Below are 18471 nucleotides of genomic sequence, written 5' to 3' on the forward strand. Positions count from 1 at the left end.
AATTCTAACTACCCATTTTCAGTTACAAACTATCCATTATATTATAAGTTATAATTATGAGGCTCAAAATGCTTTGTGATTTAGAAAGGGATGGATACATAAATCATATAAACAAAAACTGAACTGTCACATAGTTTTACCACCTGCTACAACATTTTATTTAAGGATTTTAGAAGAGTCTATATAATATTCATTTATAGCCATGACACTTAATAGCAAGACAATGTAATTTCAGAGTCATTTTATGATGTATATTCCAGATGCAAACAATATTCCTTGAAGTATATGGATGGCTATTGAAAGGGAAAATACACACCTTTTCCAACTTCAAAGGTATTCCAGTCTCAGTTTTTAAACCATATTATGGAAAATACTAAGTTGAAAGTAGTTAATTGCTTTATTAAAATAATCATTTTAAATTGTTGCTTTTATTGTATAAAAATTCCAGAAAGAAAACTTTTGAAAATTAATTTCTTAGTCTTCTGCAAAATATTTGGTACCATTAGATTTATTTTTCCACATTCAAATGCTCAAATTTTATAATAAAAAAGTCTATTGCAATCATATAGTATAATTCTCTAATTTACTGATGAGAAAACAATGAATTAAAGATTGCTGTTAATTCTTTTTACTGATAAGTGAAATATTTTTCTACTTTTGGGATAGCTATATACTAGTACACCACTAGTCTGTGGTAGATGGCTAAGGTTTTGAAAGTCCAGGTGTGATAGAGTGAATAATGACCCCCATCTCCTAATATGTCAAGAGCGCCTAATCCTAGGAATTTGTGAATATGTTATTCTATATTGTAAAGAGACCTTGTAAATGTGATTAAGTTAAGGATCTGGAGACAGGGAGTTTATCCTGGATTATCTAGATGAGCTCAGTATAAACCCAGGTATCTTTATAAGAAGAATACAGGAGGATCAGAGTCAGAGACTTAAGAAATGAAGCAGAAGTCAGAGAGGAGAGAAGATGCTACACTGAAATATTATTTAGCTTTAAAAAAGAAGGAAGGAAATCCTGTTATTGGTGATGAGATGGATGAATCTAGAGGACATTATGCTTAGTAAAATAAGCCAGAAATAGAAGGAAAATATGACTAGATCTCACTTACATGTGGAATCTAGTTTGTTGAATACATATAAGCAAAAAGTAGAATGGTGATTGCCAGGGGCTGGGGGAGGGGAGGTAATGGGGAGATGATGGTCAAAATGTACAAAGTATCAGTTATTCAGAATGAGTAGGTTCTGGCAATCTAATGTACAACATAGTGATTATAGTTAATAATACTGTATACTTGAAATTTGCTAAGAAAATAGATCTTAGTCTCTCCACAAAAAAGATTAATGGTGTGAGGTGATAGATTTGTTGATTAGCTTGATTGTATAATCTTTTCACAGTTTCTTCTGTTTATCAAAACATCACATATATACCTTAAAATATACAATTTTTGCTTGTCAATTATGTCTCAATAAAAGAGTAAGAAAAGAAAGAAAAGAGTAAGAAAAGAAAAATAAAAGCAGAAAATAAAGAAATGAGAGATAATCAACAATGTCAAAAAAATTAAAAAGGAAACTGATTTTATACTTCTGACTTCCAGAGATGTAAGATAATAAATTTATATAATCAGGTTAAAAAATCGTGTTGTTTTAAGCCACAAAATCTTTGGTAACTAGTTAAAATGGCAATTGGAATCTGGCATAGTGTTTGAAAACTAAGAACCACTGTCTAGGATAGTAAATGCATTGTGAATACTTATTTTTTTACCCAAGTCAATTGAGATGTTTCTGATGAAATGATATTTTTTTAAAGTACGATAAGCAAAATTAGAGTGAGAGCTTCACTCCTCCTTCTAATATGAACATTGTCTAGGATTTATTACTTAAAAATACTTACTAACCTTAGATTCATTCATGCCAGGGATACAGAGGTGAACAAAACAGCCTGGAACAGACCTTACATTCTAGTAGAAAAAAGAGACAATAGGCAAGGATACAGATTAAATATTTAGTTTGTTTTAACTTCTGCATTGGAAATAAATGGTGTAATGCTAGAGAGTGACCTGGGGTAAGGAGCTAATTTAAACAGGGTATTCAGGAAATGAAATTCAGCTGAGACCTGTAGGATAAGCAGTCAACCCTGTCTGGGTAATGCTTGTTGTTTTTTTAGAAACTTTCACAAGGTGGGTGAGCTGAAGCATAGCACATGTAGAGAGCTGAGGAGCGAGAGTGATAGTGGGAAAGACGACATGCATTTGAATTTGCAGAGGTAGGTAGGGGCCAGGTATTGTAGGTAATAGTACCTGTATTTTCACCCATTACTGATGGGAGGCCAGTGAGAGATTTCAGGGCAGAGACATGGTGTGATATACAATTTAAGAGCTCACCATGGCTATTGTATGGCAGAGATATAGATGGGATAAGGCCTGATTAAAGCACAGGACCAAGTACATGCGGGGATCCATGGGAGCCATGGGCATGGCTTGGACCTGCAGGGTAGCAGAGATGATACAGAACAACAGATGGTTTTGAGGTTTCTTTGGACTCCCTGTTCACAGATTGAATGCAGAGGTGGAGCAGTGAATGAGAGAGAAGGGAGGAGGCCTCACACCCTCTTCTTAGTTTGTGATGAAGGGTACTGAATGGTGCCATTTTCCAGAACAGGGAAGACTAAAGAAGGAACCATGTTTAGAGGGGCTTTTTAGGGACAACTCAATAAAAGATTTGCTGTAATTCTTTTCCTTTTAAAAATTATAACTTTTCATAATTCTAGATCTACATGAAGTAGATATATCATGGGTAAAATATTTTCTGTAATGTTTTTCACTTATCAACTAATTTTCTTCATTAATATGAAATAAAACTGTCTCTGTCTTCATTCTCATCCAGCTTTTTCTCATTTATTTTTAAACAATTTAAAAAATAGGAAACTTTTAAATGCAGGAAAGAGAATGAGGAAACGAGACTGGAAACTCAGCTTATGAATGAGGATTAAAGATGGGGTATATGTGGCAATTATGTGGCAATGTGGTTGGGCTTATACCAGCAAATCTTACTTCTATCTTTCCTGTCACTGTTTTCATTCATAATCACTGTAACTGACCACAGTGAAATTATTAATCATTTATAGGTTGTCATCAGGCTATTTGAAAAGAAAAGCTGCTACGGTATTCCAGTCTTTCTAGGACTGAATTATCTTTTTGTAAAACATATTGAGCTTATCTTCTGATTTTCTTTTACTCTGTGATGAACAAAGCATACTTTTCTGTAAAACTCTGTGATTGGATAGGTTCTGTATGATCAAATGACCAGTTTATTTCCCCCCTAAACAAATGACTGCACCATCTAAATACAAATCACATTTGCATTTTTCTATTCTATCTCTAGCAAAATACTTAGACACAACAAAATATTCAATAATTTACGTGGCTTATATTTTCTAACGGTGTTAGACAATATTCTTTCAGTTGTAAACAACAACAACAAAACTCAAATTCATTTAAACTCAATTTGTATATAGGCAGTGTATCGTGGATGTACCATTGAACTCCAGCAGAGGAAATATAGGTGGTCTTCATGAAACTCTGGAGTCACAGAATGGAAAGCCATCAGGAACTAGGTTACCTCTTTCTCTCTGTCTCCATCCCTGTCTGCCTCTATTTCTCTCTCACTCTCTGACTGTGTGTCTCTCACCTTCTCTTTGTGCATGTGTGTGAATTTCCGTGTTTCTCTATCACTCTCACATGTTGTTTCTCATCTTACCTTCGTTTTGGGCTTCTTTTTTCTCTCAGCCCATCACCTTTCACTGCTTGGTCACACTGATAGCCAAATACAGTAAGTCCTCATTTAATGTAGGTTCCTGGAAACTAACTTTAAGCCCAATGACAAAACGAAACCAATTTTACCATAGGCAAATTAATATAAACAAGAAGCAAGTTCCGATAGCATATTTCTGGTCACAAAAACATCACCAACTTCTAAATAAAGACCAAAACACTTCTAACATAAAACAATGAAATAAATGTGAGCTACACATACATTTAAGAGAGATTAATAAAAACAAGTAAGATAATTATTTACCAATTTATTCCAGTTCAGGTTGGGTGAGTGGCCGGAACCTCTACTAGCAGCTCAGGGCTCTAGATAGGAACCCGCCCTGGTTAGGACTTCATCCCATCAAAGAATGCGTTCACACACACACCCACACTCACTGAGACTGGGACTATCTAGACACACTGACTTGACTTGAACATGCTTTTTTTTTTTTTTTTTTTCATTTTTTTGAGACAGAGTCTCATTTAGTTGCCCAGGCTACAGTGAGTGCCTTGGCGTCAGCCTAGCTCACAGCAACCTCAAACTTCTGGGCTCAAGCAATCCTACTGCCTCAGCCTCCTGAGTAGCTGGGACTACAGGCATGCGCCACCATGCCCGGCTAATTTTTTCTATATATATTAGTTGGCCAATTAATTTCTTTCTATTTATAGTAGAGATGGGGTCTCACTCTTGCTCAGGCTGGTTTCGAACTCCTGACCTCAAGCAATCTGCCCGCCTTGGCCTCCCAGAGTGCTAGGATTACAGGTGTGAGCCACTGCGCCTGTCTGAATATGCACATCTTTGAGATGTTGGAGGAAGCCGGAGTACCTCTGTATGCCCCATGCAGACATTGGGAGAATGTGCCAGCTCCACACACAGTGGCCCCAGCCAGGAATCATTTTTTTTTCTCATCAACATTATGAAGAAAACACATTGAAAAAAATGACCTGACGTGCATCTTAGCTACTGCTATTGAGTGTACTTGTGTTCAGCCTAAGTAAACTATACAAGCAATCTTACCAATTTTACATTTCTGGGCAAGAAAGAGCAAGAGCTCAATCATTTAGTAAAACATACATGGGATGAGGAATTTACACGGTTACATAAATATGTGTTTTTCAGTAAGGTTACTCCAAATTGTGCAGCACACAGTGATAGAGTAATGCTGAGAAATGGTGCGCCTTTACTTAATAAGATATAAGACAATGTATAATTATGTAGAATTTCACTCTTGTTTTAATAACAGTAAACTAGTATATTCATTCTTAATAGCTACTCTGGACCGGACACTATTCTGAGTGTTCTCTCTCTACCTACACCTTCTGCCCCTCTCACACATGATTACATACACATACTTTTGATTCTTAAACTGTATGGGGTAAATATTATCATCATCATTTCCATTGTACAGAAAAATGAAGAGGAGTTGAATGTGGTGTTCAGGGTTACACAGCCAATAATTAGGTAGCAGATCTAGGATTAGAGCCCAGGTGTCCTTAACCCAGGGTTTATGCACTTAATAACTGTGTCTTTCTTCCCCCTGAATTTTTTTTTCACTCAAACAAGCCCATCATCATTTCAGAAATGAACCTAACAAGACCTATTTCTTTTTCTGAGAAAATCATTTGAAATTTTCTGCTAACAGGCTTTTCTTTTCATTTAAGCTATTGTACTTATTAGCTCTTGGCTTTATTTCTTCTTCCCTCAGACATTCTTATTATTTTTCTCTTGGCGATATTTACTACATTTTATAAGCACCATCAAGAATCCATAATTAAGATACCATTCATCCATTATTTTTTCTTCTTTTCAAAAATAAAAAAATACATATATAAAAAAATGAATCTTATACCAATGTTTGGTTAACCTCACCAGATATGTGTTAAATACCATTTTTATTGCTTTTTGTTCTTCGCACAGTTCTGTAACTAATAATTAGTCAGTACATTCTTGTGGATCCAAGGTACAGACCCTTGAATAAATTTCTTAAATTGCTTTTATATTTTTTCCATTTTAACTCACTTATATGGAGAAAAATTGGGTGCATTTGGGCACCTCATATCTTTGGGCACCACTATGCCTACTCCAACTTTGATCTTCCAAATCTAGAGGTGGAACTGTGGTCTAAACTCTGCTGCCTTCAGGATCCTCACTCTATCGGCTGATGACCAGTGGCTCCTTTCCCCTCAGGTAAAAGGGCCAAGTCCCAGGTGATGGATAGGGGGACTCAAGGACTGAGACCACCAGAGAAAAACTAGGGAGAGTGAGGTTTCGTTTCGATATACAAAAAGATGTAGAATCAGTTGAGAAAAGGACCCTCTCCCTCTTCAGAGGCAACCGCATCTCTGAATACAGCTCCATGGACTGGAAACCATCCTCAGCGCCACCTTGAGAGTCGTGCGGCCATGTGCTGAAGCATGCTGGGTCACTGGGTCACCGCTGCGCAACTGAGAGTGCTCTGGCATCGTCTGCGAGAGCATCTTCTGAGAAGCATGCTCGGCTTCCAGAGCAAACGAGCACCCCAGATTATGCGGTTAGGAATCTAACTGCCATCACAGTCAGGGGTCCTGCCCCTTCCAACAGAACCGTGAAAGGCTTCTTTAACTGAAGGTCCAGCTGAGCAGTTTCTGGGATTACTAATTTTTTTGTAAAGCATCTGTTAAGACAGAAAGACTGCGTGCCAAACTACGTCCCGGAGCTTGACTCCGGGCTGTGCGCCGGGTGACTCCCAAGGTGATGTAGCCCCAGCAGGACGCGCCCGGCGCACCCACCGCGGTGTCCGGGACAGGCAGGGCGTGGCCTCCCGGCCCGCGGGCCGCCAAAGTTGGGAGGGAGGAGTCGCAGAGCGGCAGCGCGAAGGCTCGCGTCTCCGTTCGTGGGAAAAACTGGCTGCGCCCCAGCGCAAGGACGTGCAGCTTCCCTGTAGGCCGAGCAGGGACAGACTCAGAAAATCCACAGAGAGCGGGGCTGAAGGCTGCGGGGGCCCTGCGACGCCTTCCGTCCGCCCCGCCCGCGGCTGCAGCGATGCCCGGCGGAGCCTGGGCGCTGGCCGTGGCGCTGACGCTCCTGGCCCCGGGGGAAGGTCGGCCAGGTAGGGCGCTGGCGGGTGGCGGCGCAGGGCCCGGTCTGGGCTATGGGGGTGGGGGGCTGACTTCTCGGATGACGAGCGGAGCGCCCCTGAGCGTCTTCACGGTCCCTGCTGATGTTTGTTCCTTGCACGCGTCTGCAGTGTCCCGCCGCTGCCTTAGAAACGGTCGTGTTACATCCTGGGGCTCTTCGATTTTGCGCACTGGCCGTCGTGCCTCCTCTCCTTCTCTAAGAACCCGGTTGGGTCTGGGTTCTGTTTTTGTGTTTGTTTGTTTCCTGCTGATGCCCTGCTCTTTAAGGGCCTTTTAATTTACTGTTAAGAAACTTTCGCTGGATCTGCCAGGTGTCCTAGCAAGGTGTTCTGAATTATCAGAAAAGAGTTCATTTCCAAACGGCTCGATTTCTACAGCCTTCCCCAGCTCCAGAAATAATTAATCGGTGAACATTTTATCCCTACAATAGATCATTAAGTTTTGTGTACTGCATTATATTTTTGTATATCTGTTAGAATAAGTTTTGCTACTGTAAAAGAGATTCCTGCAGAGAGAACGCTCCCCTCCCACTTCTTTAATCCATGACAAAGAAAACTTAGTTCAAAAGACAGTGAAAGTTTACAAAACAATGTCCATTAGCCCTTCCTGCTTGTTTTTGTGTTCATATAGATAGGAATATTAAATGAAAGTTGTCTCGCTTTTATGTTGTAAGTTTCCTTATGCTTTTTAGAAATAAATCTGATTTGTGGCAGCTTGAAAAATATTATGTATTAGTACGTTTATATTGATAATGGTTCAGAGTATAGTTTTGTCTTCTTATCATCTTGTTGATCTTAATCCGTTTTATTAGTGTTAAGTTTGCTTTGCTGAAAGGAAGGACAAGCAATCTCCCCTGTAAAATTCTTAAAAAGGGTATTAAAACTCAATTTATTAGTAATTTCCTGAAATGATACACTTTGACAAAGCATCATTTATCTGTGCCTTCTTTGGTTTACTTACAGACTTACTCGGTCTTTATAATGAGCTTTAAAAATACCTGTAATAATATATCACATATTCATTCATTACGGTTAGCTAAATATTTACAGAAAAAAAGACAAATATTTATAAGAGAAGATGCTTTCATGTTTACCATGGATCATATAACCCTTTTTTGCCTCTATAGGATAGCTTTGTAATCTTCCTACTGAAGGCAAATATTATCCATTATCAGATTTGAAGATCATATCATGTTAAAGGTGATAACTTATGTTTAATAGAGTAGAACTAGAAGAAGAGGTGAATGGAAATTATATTTATTGAGACTTTTCAAATAGCTTTTATTAAGATATAGTTCATATACCATACAGACCACTCACTTAAAGTGTGTAATTCTGTGGTTTTTGGTATATTCACAGATATGTACAACCATCACTACAGTCTATTTCAGAACATTTTTATCATTTCAGAAAGAAATATCATACGGTTAGTTATTGTCCCACATACCCTCCATCACCCTCCTTGCTTTACCAACCATAAGCAATTACTAATCTACTTTGTCTCTTTGGATTTGCCTATTGTGGTTATTTTAGATAAATGGAATTATATAATAGGATGTCTTTAGTCACTGGCTTCTTTCACTTAGCAGAATGTTTTCAAGGTTCATCCATCTTATGGCTTGTGTCAGTACTTCATTTCCTTTTAGGGTGGAATAATATTCCATTGTAAGGATATACCACATTTTGTATATACATTCATAAGTTAATGAATATTTGGATTGTTTCTACCTTTTGGCTGTTATAAATAATACTGCTATAAACACCCAGATATAAGTTTTTGTTTGGATATGTTTTCATTTCTCTAAAGTACTAGGAGTGGAATTACTGGGTCATAAGGTAACTACATGACTATTTGAGAAACAGCCAGATGTTTTCCAAAGTGGCTGTGCTGTTTTATATTCCTGCAGTAGTGTATGAAGCTTCCTATTTCTTCCTGTTCCCATTAACACCTGAATTTGACAAAATGTATCTGACATTTTGATTCTAGCCATCCTCATAGAAGTGAAGTGATATCTCATTGTAGTTTGATTTGCATTTTCCTAATGACTAATGATGTCAAACATTTTTGATATTCTTATTGGACATTTGTGTATCTTCTCAGGTCCTTTGCCATTTTTTAAATTGTGTTCTTGACCTTCCTCTTATTGAATTGTATGTGTTACTTGGATGGTCTAAATAGAAATCTCTTATTGGATATGTGATTTTCAATTATTTCCTCCCCCTTCTCTGGGCTGTCTTTTCACTTTCTAGTGTCCTTTGGAGCACGGAACTTTTTAATTTTGATGAAGCCCAATGTATCTATTTCTTCGTTGCTTATACTTTTGTTGTCATATCTTGGAATCCATTCTCAAATCTAAAGTCATGAAGCTTTAGCCCAGTATTTTTTTTCCATGAGTTTTAAAGTTTTAGTTCTTATATTTTGGTCTTAAATCAATTTTGAATTAATTTTTGTATATGGTACGTATATGTATAAGGTAAGTGTCTAACTTCATTTTTTTTTTTTTTGCATATGGTTATTCAGATTTTCCAACACATTTGTTGAAAAGACCACTCTTTCACCATTGAATGGTTTTGGCATCTCTGTCAAAAGTCACTTGATCATAGACTCATAGGTTTATTTCTGGACTCTTGATTCTATTCATTGATCTGTATGTCTGTACTTATGCCAGTACCACATTTTCTTCATTATTTTTGCTTTGAAGTAAATTTTGAAACAGGAAAATGTGAGTTCTTCCTCTTTGTTCTTTCTCAATGTTGTTTTAGCTATTCTGAGTTCCTTGAAATTTCATATGAATTTTAGAATTAGTTTGTTAGTTTTAACAAAGGAGTCAGCTGGTATTTTAATAGGGATTGTCATGAATCTGTGGATCAATATTGCCATGTTAACAATATTAAGTATTCTGATTGTTGAACATGAATGTATTTCCTTTTACTTAGATCTTTAATTTCTTCTTGCAATATTTAGTGATATTGAATATGTTTTATACTTCTTTTGTTAAATTTATTCCTAAGTATTTTGTTCTTTTGAATTAATTAATTGTAAATGGATTTTTTTAAAAATTTCATTTTCAGGCTATTTGTCACACATGTATAATAATGTGACTGAACTCATTTATTAGTTCTAATACAGTTGACCTTTAAATTCAGAGATTTGAACAGCATGAATCCACTTATACCTGGATTTTTTGAATAAATACCCTTGGGCCTCAATATCAGCAAGTTCCATATTTGCAAACAAACATGGATCAAAAATACAGTATTTGTGGGGTGGGAAACCCAAATATAGAGAGGGCCAACTTTCTTTATGGGGGTTATGTGTGGATTTTGGTATCTGCAGGTGTTCTGGAACCAATCCCCCCCTCCCCCGAATACTAAAGGACATTTGTACTGTAGTTTTTTTAGTGGAATCCTTAGGATGTTTTATATTCAAGATGATGTCATCTGTAAACAGAAATAGTTTTACTTCTTCCTTTCCAATCTGAATATTTTTTATTTATTTATCTCGCCTAATTGCCAGGGCTAGAACCTAAAGTATAATGCTAAATTGAAGTGTGAGAATAGACATCCCTATCTTGTTCCTGATCTTATAGGAAAGCATCCATTCTTTCTTATTCAAGTAAGATGTAAGCTGTGGAATTTTTGTGGATGCCCTTTATCAAGTTGAAGAAACTTTTTTCTATTCCTAGTTTGTTGAGTATTTTTATCATGAAAAAGTGTTGAATTTTTTCAAATGCTTTTTCTGTCTATTGAGATGAATATGTGGATTTTATTTTTATTCTATTGATATGGTATATTGTATCATTTATGTTTATTAAACTTACCTTGTTTTCCTGGGCTAAATCCTACTTGGTCGTAATTTATAATTCTTCTTCTCTGTTTCTGGTTTTGAGTTGCTAGTATATTGCTGAAAGTTTTTGCCTCAATATTCAAGAGATATATTAGTTTATAGTTTTCTTTTCTTATGATATATTTTTCCAGCTCTGATGTCAGGGTATCCATAACAATAGGCTATAATAGAATAAGCTGCAAAGTGTTCCATCTTCTTCTATTTTTGGAAGTGCTTGAGAAAAATTAGTATTAATCTTTAAATGTATTTTAGAAATTCAGCATTGATGCCAACTGGGCCTGGCCTTTTCTTTGTGGGTAGTCTTTTGATGACTGACTTGACCTTTTCACTTTTGTAAATCTATTTGGATTGTTTTTCTTCCTGAGTCAGTTTTGAAGTTTGTGTCTCTTTAAGAATTTGTCAATCTTTTTTTTTTTTTTGAGACAGAGTCTGGCTCTGTTTCCAGGGCTCGAGTGCCGTGGCATCAGCCTAGCTCACAGCAACCTCAAATTCCTGGGCTCAACCTCAAATTCCTCAGCCTCCCGAGTAACTGGGACTACAGGCATGCACCATGATGCCCGGCTAATTTTTTCTGTATATTTTTAGTTGTCCAATTAATTTCTTTCTATTTTTAGTAGAGACAGGGTCTTGCTCTTGCTCAGGTTGGTTTCGAACTCCTGACCTTGAGTGATCCTACCACTTCGGCCTCCCAGAGTGCTAAGATTACAGGCGTGAGCCACTGTTCGCAGACAAGAATTTGTCAATCTTATCTAAGTTATGTAATTGTTGCCATATAACAGTTATAGTATCCCTTAATAAGGTCTGCAATGGTGTCCTCTAGTTCATTTCTGATTCTAGTAATTTGAATCTTTTCTCTTTTTTTCCTCAGTAAATCTATTTAGAGGTCTGTCAATTTTGTTGATCCTTTCAAAGAATAGCTTTTGGTTTCATTGATTTTTCTGTATTGATTTCCTATTCTCACTTTATTAATTTCCTTTCCAATCTTTAAAATTTCCTTCTTTATACTTCCTTTAGATTTAATATGCTCTTATTTTTCCAGTATCTTAAGGTACAAGGTTAACTTGTTGAGATTTTTTTCCTTTTATAATATAGGCATTTATATCTATAAATTTCCCTCTAAGCACTACGTCGTTAGCAGCATCCCATAATTTTGGTATGTTGTGTCTTTATTTTAATTTTTCTCCAAGTGTTTCCTAATTTCCCTTTTCATTTCTTCTTTGACTTAGTGATTATTTAGGTTGTTTACTTTCCATATATTTATAAGTTTCTTATATTTTATTCTGTTATTGATTTCTAAGTTCATTCCATTGTGGTCAGAGAACATACTTTGTATGAATTCTATCTTTTAAAATTTTATCTTATTGAGCTGGAACCCATACTACTAAGTGAAGTATCCCAAGAATGGAAAAACAAGCACCACATATACTCACCAGCAAACTGGTATTAACTGAGCAGCACCTAAGTGGACACATAGGTACTACAGTAATAGGGTATTGGGCAGGTGGGAGGGGGGAGGGAGGTGGGTATATACATACATAAAGAGTGAGATGTGCACCATCTGGGGGATGATCATGCTAGAAACTCAGACTTTTGGGGGGAGGGGAAAGGGCATTTATTGAAACCTTAAAATCTGTACCCCCATAATATGCCAAAAGAAAAAAAAATAAGAAACACTAAAGGGAATCCTTTAGGTTGAAAGGAAGGAATGGTGCATAGTAACTCGAGGTTGTAAGAAGAAATAAAGATCTTTGGTTATAATGTAAAAAAAAAAAATTATTTTATTTTACTTTTAGAGTTGGGGTCTCACAATATTGCCCAGGTTGGATTTGAATTGCGGGGTTCAAGGGATCCTGTCACCTCAGCTTCTCGAGTACCTGGGACTACAGGTGCGTGTCACCAGGTCTGGCTTTCTTTTTAAATTTATTGAGGCTTGTTTTATGGTCTAGCATATGGTTTATCCTGAAGAATCTTCTGTGTGCACTTGGAGAGAATTTATATTTTGCTGTTATCAGGAATAGTGTTCTATAGATGTCTGCTAGGTCAAGTTGGTTTATAGTGTTGTTTTAGTCTCTATTTCTTTGTTGATATTCTGCCTATATTTTCTATTCATATTGAAAGTGAGGTATTAAAATTCCCAACCATTAATGTTAAAATGTGTATTTTTCCACTTAGTTTCTGTCAGATTTTGCTTCATATATTTCAGTGCTGTTATTAGGTTCAATTATGTTTACATTGTTAATCTTCCTCATAGATTGACATTTATCTCATTATAAAATGTTTTTCCTTATCTCTAGTAAGATTTTTTGTTTGAAGGTCTTCTTTGTCTGATATTAGTATAGCCACTCCAGCTTTCATTTGGTTGCTGTTTGCATGATATATTATTTTCCATTCTTCTACTTTCAATCTAACTGTATTCTCTTCAAGAGGCCCTCCCCTCAGTTTGTCTCTTGATGCATAGAAGAGGGCAAAGTGATTGACTTGATTTAGCAAGCCAATCACTCTCTATTTTGCCTTACTTTTCAACCTTTTGTGTTGGTACACAATCCAAAATTCTGTTCTGAATCTTAGAAACTAAATTGCTAGCTTTAAATTTCTCATTAAATTTGGAGCTGAAAAGTGGTTTTTCTTTTCCCAAATCTTTGGGGAAGTTATAAGATTTTATCATTTTATAATTTGCACATGTTTTGCACATGGCAAGACACAGAAGGTTTTTTTTTTTTTTTTTTTTTTTGGAGGCATAGTCTGGCTTTGTTGCCCAGGCTAGAATGCTGTGGCGTCAGCATAGCTCAGAGCAACCTCAAACTCCTGGGCTCAAGCCATCCTTTTGCCTCAGCCTTCCAAGTAGCTGGGACTATAGGCATGCACCACCACGCCCGGCTAATTTTTTCTATATATAAGAAGGTTTTATTAATATAATTACAAACTCGGTTATTATGAATTGCCAGTCATCAGGTGTTAAGCATGTTCATCTCTTAAAATAAAATGATTTATTTAGTTTCTTAACATATTGTTTGTCTACCAATCCTGAATTTTAAAGAAGTTGAGTCTTCGCTATTGTATTAAACTAGAGACAATCTGATTCAGCTTATATTATATCTATAAACAAAATCAAGACATCATTTGCATATGCTATCACTATGTATCTCTTATTTATGACCTGACACATTCTCCTAAAGTATTTCAAATCCAAGTATTGCAAATTCTATTTTATACTATCTAGCTTCCTTAAATCATATCAAGAAGAAGACAGCATAAACAGAAATGTAAATTTTAGTGCATATTTCATATATACTTTTGTTTTGAGGGGAAAAGTTATATTGTCAGTATGCTAGTATGCATATCATGCCATGAACTTGACTGCTGAGTTAGATGGGCTTGTAGAGCTATTCTTTTAGTATTTGAAGTGCTAAGCCCCCAAATCTCCAAGTGGGAGCCTAAACCATTATTATAATTCTCACATAATTAACTATATCATAACATTCTAGAGCTAAGGTTGGAATGAAAGTTTTATAGTGCCTCTTGTTTATTGTTAATAAGATTTTTGAACTCTCCACACAGATCTTGAAAATTCTAAGAGACTAGTAGATTTTTAGGAAAAAATTGTGAAATAACAGACACAAAATATGAGCAATTATTAATAATGTGAAGTAAGAATTATCCTATAAAATAAATATTAAACAAAAATAAATAAATAAAATTAAATGCCTTTTTAAATATTACACAGTTCTCTAGTAGTGTTGATGTCACATAGTGATTTCTGTTACACTTATTACATTTTCAGCTTTGGATTAGGAAACAAAACAGCAAAATCAGAGGAAATGTGAGAACTTCAGAGGTACTTAGGAAGGGGAAATATTACACAAAATAAAGATGGAGTTACTGACTTTTTCCCCAAAGACAAAATTGTATTGTAGAGAAGAGATTAGAGAAAACATTTTAATAATTTATGCAAGTCTCATTAGTCATCTCTTTAAAAATATTTTTCTTAGTTTCTAGCCCAGTGTAATGTCCTTATTATGAAGGATATTAAAGTTATTTCAAAAATTGATGTAATGATATTAATAGCACATCCCCTGACTTCTGTCTGCACACATTTTCTAAAACACTTATTTGGTATTGACAGATTGTAATTGTCAAAGTCATTGGAGACTTTTGGGTTAAATTCTTCTTGGGGAATTTACAACCATGGAGAATCTGGAGACAAAAAGAAGAGAAGCCTTTTGTGATGAGCCTAAAATCTTTTACTGAAAAACAGTTATTTGAAATGATCTTTCAGTTTGAAAAATAATACCTTTTATACAGTTTATTTTCTATACCTACAAACAACAAAATAAAAAGCAAAAATAGTTATAATGCTAATGAAAATTTTTATAAACTACACGTGTGAGGTCCACTTGTAAATTAGTACTTCTATTTTACTCCTTATTAATTTGAGAAATTGATTTTGGTTTAGAAACACTTCTGTAATTTAAAATTATATAATAAATCTTTGAGAGTTTTTTTAGTTAGATGTTTTTTCACAGTGAAACACTTTGTTAATGATTCAATTGTTTCTTTAAAATTTCTATTTCATAGATACCACCTTTATTATAGTGTTTTCCTTCAATAAATATATAATATTTGGAGATTTTTCTACCTACTGTGTCAGCAAGATTCCCTGGTATCCAAATAAGGAGTTCCTTGTGGTACTTATTATTTGAGTAACTTGGGAGTAGAGAGAGGCACATCAAACAAGAGTTGTATTTCTAGGATATTTCTGTTTTTCATCGCCTACTTTTCTCTCCTCTTTTACTGCTGAAAAGAGAAGCTTTGCATTCTGTCTTTGTGGATTTGAAAGAAAAAGTATCTCCCAGGCCAAAACTGCTCAGAAAAAAAGTTTCCCTAAAATCAAAACAAAACAAAACAAAATTACAGAACTTTTCCTTTCTCCGCGGTATTTTCTCATTTTTCTTTCAGATCTGCTCCCCTCCACCCCATTCCTTTTCCTGCGCTTAGTAAAGAGGAACTTCCAATATCTTAGCTAAAAGAAGGGAAGAAGAGCGGGAGGGATCCAGGGAGCCAGGGAAGAAGGGAAGAAAATACGAAACAAAGAAAGTTAAGTTTAAAAACCTTTTGTTCTTTCCTGAATCAAGAATGCAGAAAACTTCAGAATGAGGGCACTTTGTGAAAATCAGATTGACATTAAAAGATTAGTTCAAGTCATTCCATTTCAGAATCTTGCAGAGATACACTCTTGCGGCTACTTTGTGGGAAAGCTGGTCAGGGAGGGTCAGTAATGTCAGGTAAGGATCAAATCTGCAGGTGGTGGGTGCGGGGCCAGGAGGGCGGTTCCTAGCGGCAGAAAAGCCAGGGACCAATCAGGGGAAGGGACTGCAGGAAAATGCAGAACACCTGGTAATCATTTGGTAATCTCCCACACCTCCTTGTAAGCCCTCTCCGGGGACCAGGCCAATCAAAGGAAACCACCTGGGAGTCGGTAAGCCTTTCTCCACTGATGGAGACTGATCCGTTCTTCTCTCTCTGGAACATATTTTCACTTTGGGTAGCTTCTTTTTTTACTTTCTCTTTGTATAGTTTCTTTCTTTGCTGTAATAAACTGTGTGGGATTTCTTTGTGCTTGTGATCGCTCCATCATCAACTCAACTTGGTACCCGTACTCACTCTTGACACTGGGAACCGAGGACCAGGGAATATGAGATAGATCAATCAAGGTTGGGTCAGTAATTGCATTCAGATCTGGAGGCACAGGGTTAAGGGGAATGAATCCTTGTAGGGCCCGTGACTGGAGGTGGTCAGAATACATAAAGCCTAACACAAGGGCAACCACCTCTATTGGTTGATCAAATCAAATGAAAATAAAGTTGTTAAAGCTAACATACCTCAAAAACGCATTCTGAAGAGTATTGTTGATTTGTTTATGGTATTCATAAATGCAAGTTAAGTCACCTTTGATTTACTAAGAGATTCTGACATTTCAGATGGTGTCTATGTGCAATAGTGGATTTATTTGCTTTATTTTTGTTTTTGGAAACAATTCTAATTGAAGACTGAACTAAGTCAGCTAACAAAACACATTATATAAAAACACCTGTCTTTCCTTCCCAGCTCAGGAGTGCTCTCCCGGGGGACACCAGTTTCTTCAGAGTCCGTATAGAAATGTCCATTTTGACTCATTGCACCTCCAGCAGTCAGCTGCTCAAGAACTGATATGCGACCATTCCCTCTCCCCTGGATGGTATCGATTTCTCATCTTTGATAGACCTGCTGAGATGCCAACCAAATGTGTCGAGGTATTTCAACTCCCTAAGAACTACATGTACTTTTCCTTATTTTTTTTAATACAAATGTTGAATCTTCTGACAACCAATTTATCATGTTGAAATGTTATTTTAATTTTGTATCCAGATTGAGTTTATTCAAAGGAGTATTCTCATGTTACCTATTCTAGTAATAACAGTAATAATAGTAATAGTTAATGCTATGCTCCATGCAGTCCATGAGTGACTTTACCTACAACAACGCATATAATTTTCACATATAATTTTCACAAGTGTAGGGTAGTATTTTTTATCATTATTATTTCCATCAAACAATGCAGGAAACATGCACAGTTCTCCTAGAGTCACCCAGTTAGCTGGTCAAATAGTTAAGTTTTGAACACTGGTAGTCATTCCTCAGGGCTTAAGTGCTTAGCCACATGTAGCCTGCAACCAGTAAAATGCTATATATGTCAATTGCTGCCTGACACTGCCATTCTTAACTGATGACTGGAAACCTATAAGCTCAGCACCTCCTATTCCAAGACTAAAGAGAACCCAGCTTGGCAGAGAAATCTCCAAGTATTTCTTGGTCCCGATCTGTAGACTGTGCATCTGCAGAAAATTCAATACCATGGAGCTATGTGGCCTCATTCCGTGGAAGTTTCCTCTTCAAACCCACAATTTATGCAGCCAACATACCTGTTTTTCTTTATAGTTGTTAATACACAAACATGTGTCTTTCAAACACATCATGTTTAATTTTGTCTATTTTTGAACTTTTTATACACGAAATCACATAGGATGTATTTTTCTGCAACTTAGCTTTTCACAAAGCTTACTCTCCTGACCCACAAGATATGATAATGATTCTTATCATGGCAATGCCTTGTTTAGTGAGCTAGCCCTAGTGGCTTCTTTCACTCAGGGAGCTTTGATGAGTATATTGGCTTTCAAAATGCCTCAAAGAATAAGCACATGAAGATGGTCAGACTTGGTGGCTCACACCTGTAATCCTAGGTGACCAAGGTGGGAGGATCGCTTGAGCTCAGAAGTTCAAAACCAGTCTGAGTAAGAGCAAGACCCCATCTCTCCTAAAAATAGAAAAATTAGCTGAGCATCGTGGTGTGCACCTGTAGTCCCAGCTACTTGGGAAGCTGAGGCAAGAGGATCACTTGAGCCCAGGAGTTTGAGGTTTCAGTGAGCTATGATGATAGCACTGCAGTCTACACTGGGTGACAGAGTGAGACTCTGTCTTAAAAAAAAAAAAAAAGAAGCAAAAGAAGAATGCATGCAAGACATGGTTTCTTGGGTATTCCTCGGCTAGCTTGCATTCCTTTTCTAGCTACTCCTTGAATTTCTATTGAGAATTTACTTACCATTAGCATGATTTTCCAATGCAAGTTCTACCAATTCATTCACAGTCCCCATTGA

General features: G+C 36.4%; 1 protein-coding gene across 1 annotated transcript in view; it reads left to right on the forward strand.

The window, feature by feature from the left end:
• VWDE (von Willebrand factor D and EGF domains) overlaps positions 1 to 18471 on the forward strand; it is an 85616-nt gene that overhangs the window by 2650 nt on the left and 64495 nt on the right. Inside the window, exons 2-5 of the mRNA XM_076006216.1 lie at positions 6209 to 6402; positions 6558 to 7146; positions 12574 to 12666; positions 16886 to 17070. Coding sequence (XP_075862331.1) covers positions 6209 to 6402; positions 6558 to 7146; positions 12574 to 12666; positions 16886 to 17070 — 1061 coding nt within the window. The remainder of the gene's footprint in view (positions 1 to 6208; positions 6403 to 6557; positions 7147 to 12573; positions 12667 to 16885; positions 17071 to 18471) is intronic.

This window comes from Microcebus murinus, chromosome 9, assembly GCF_040939455.1.
Source record: "Microcebus murinus isolate Inina chromosome 9, M.murinus_Inina_mat1.0, whole genome shotgun sequence".
NCBI lineage: Eukaryota > Metazoa > Chordata > Mammalia > Primates > Cheirogaleidae > Microcebus > Microcebus murinus.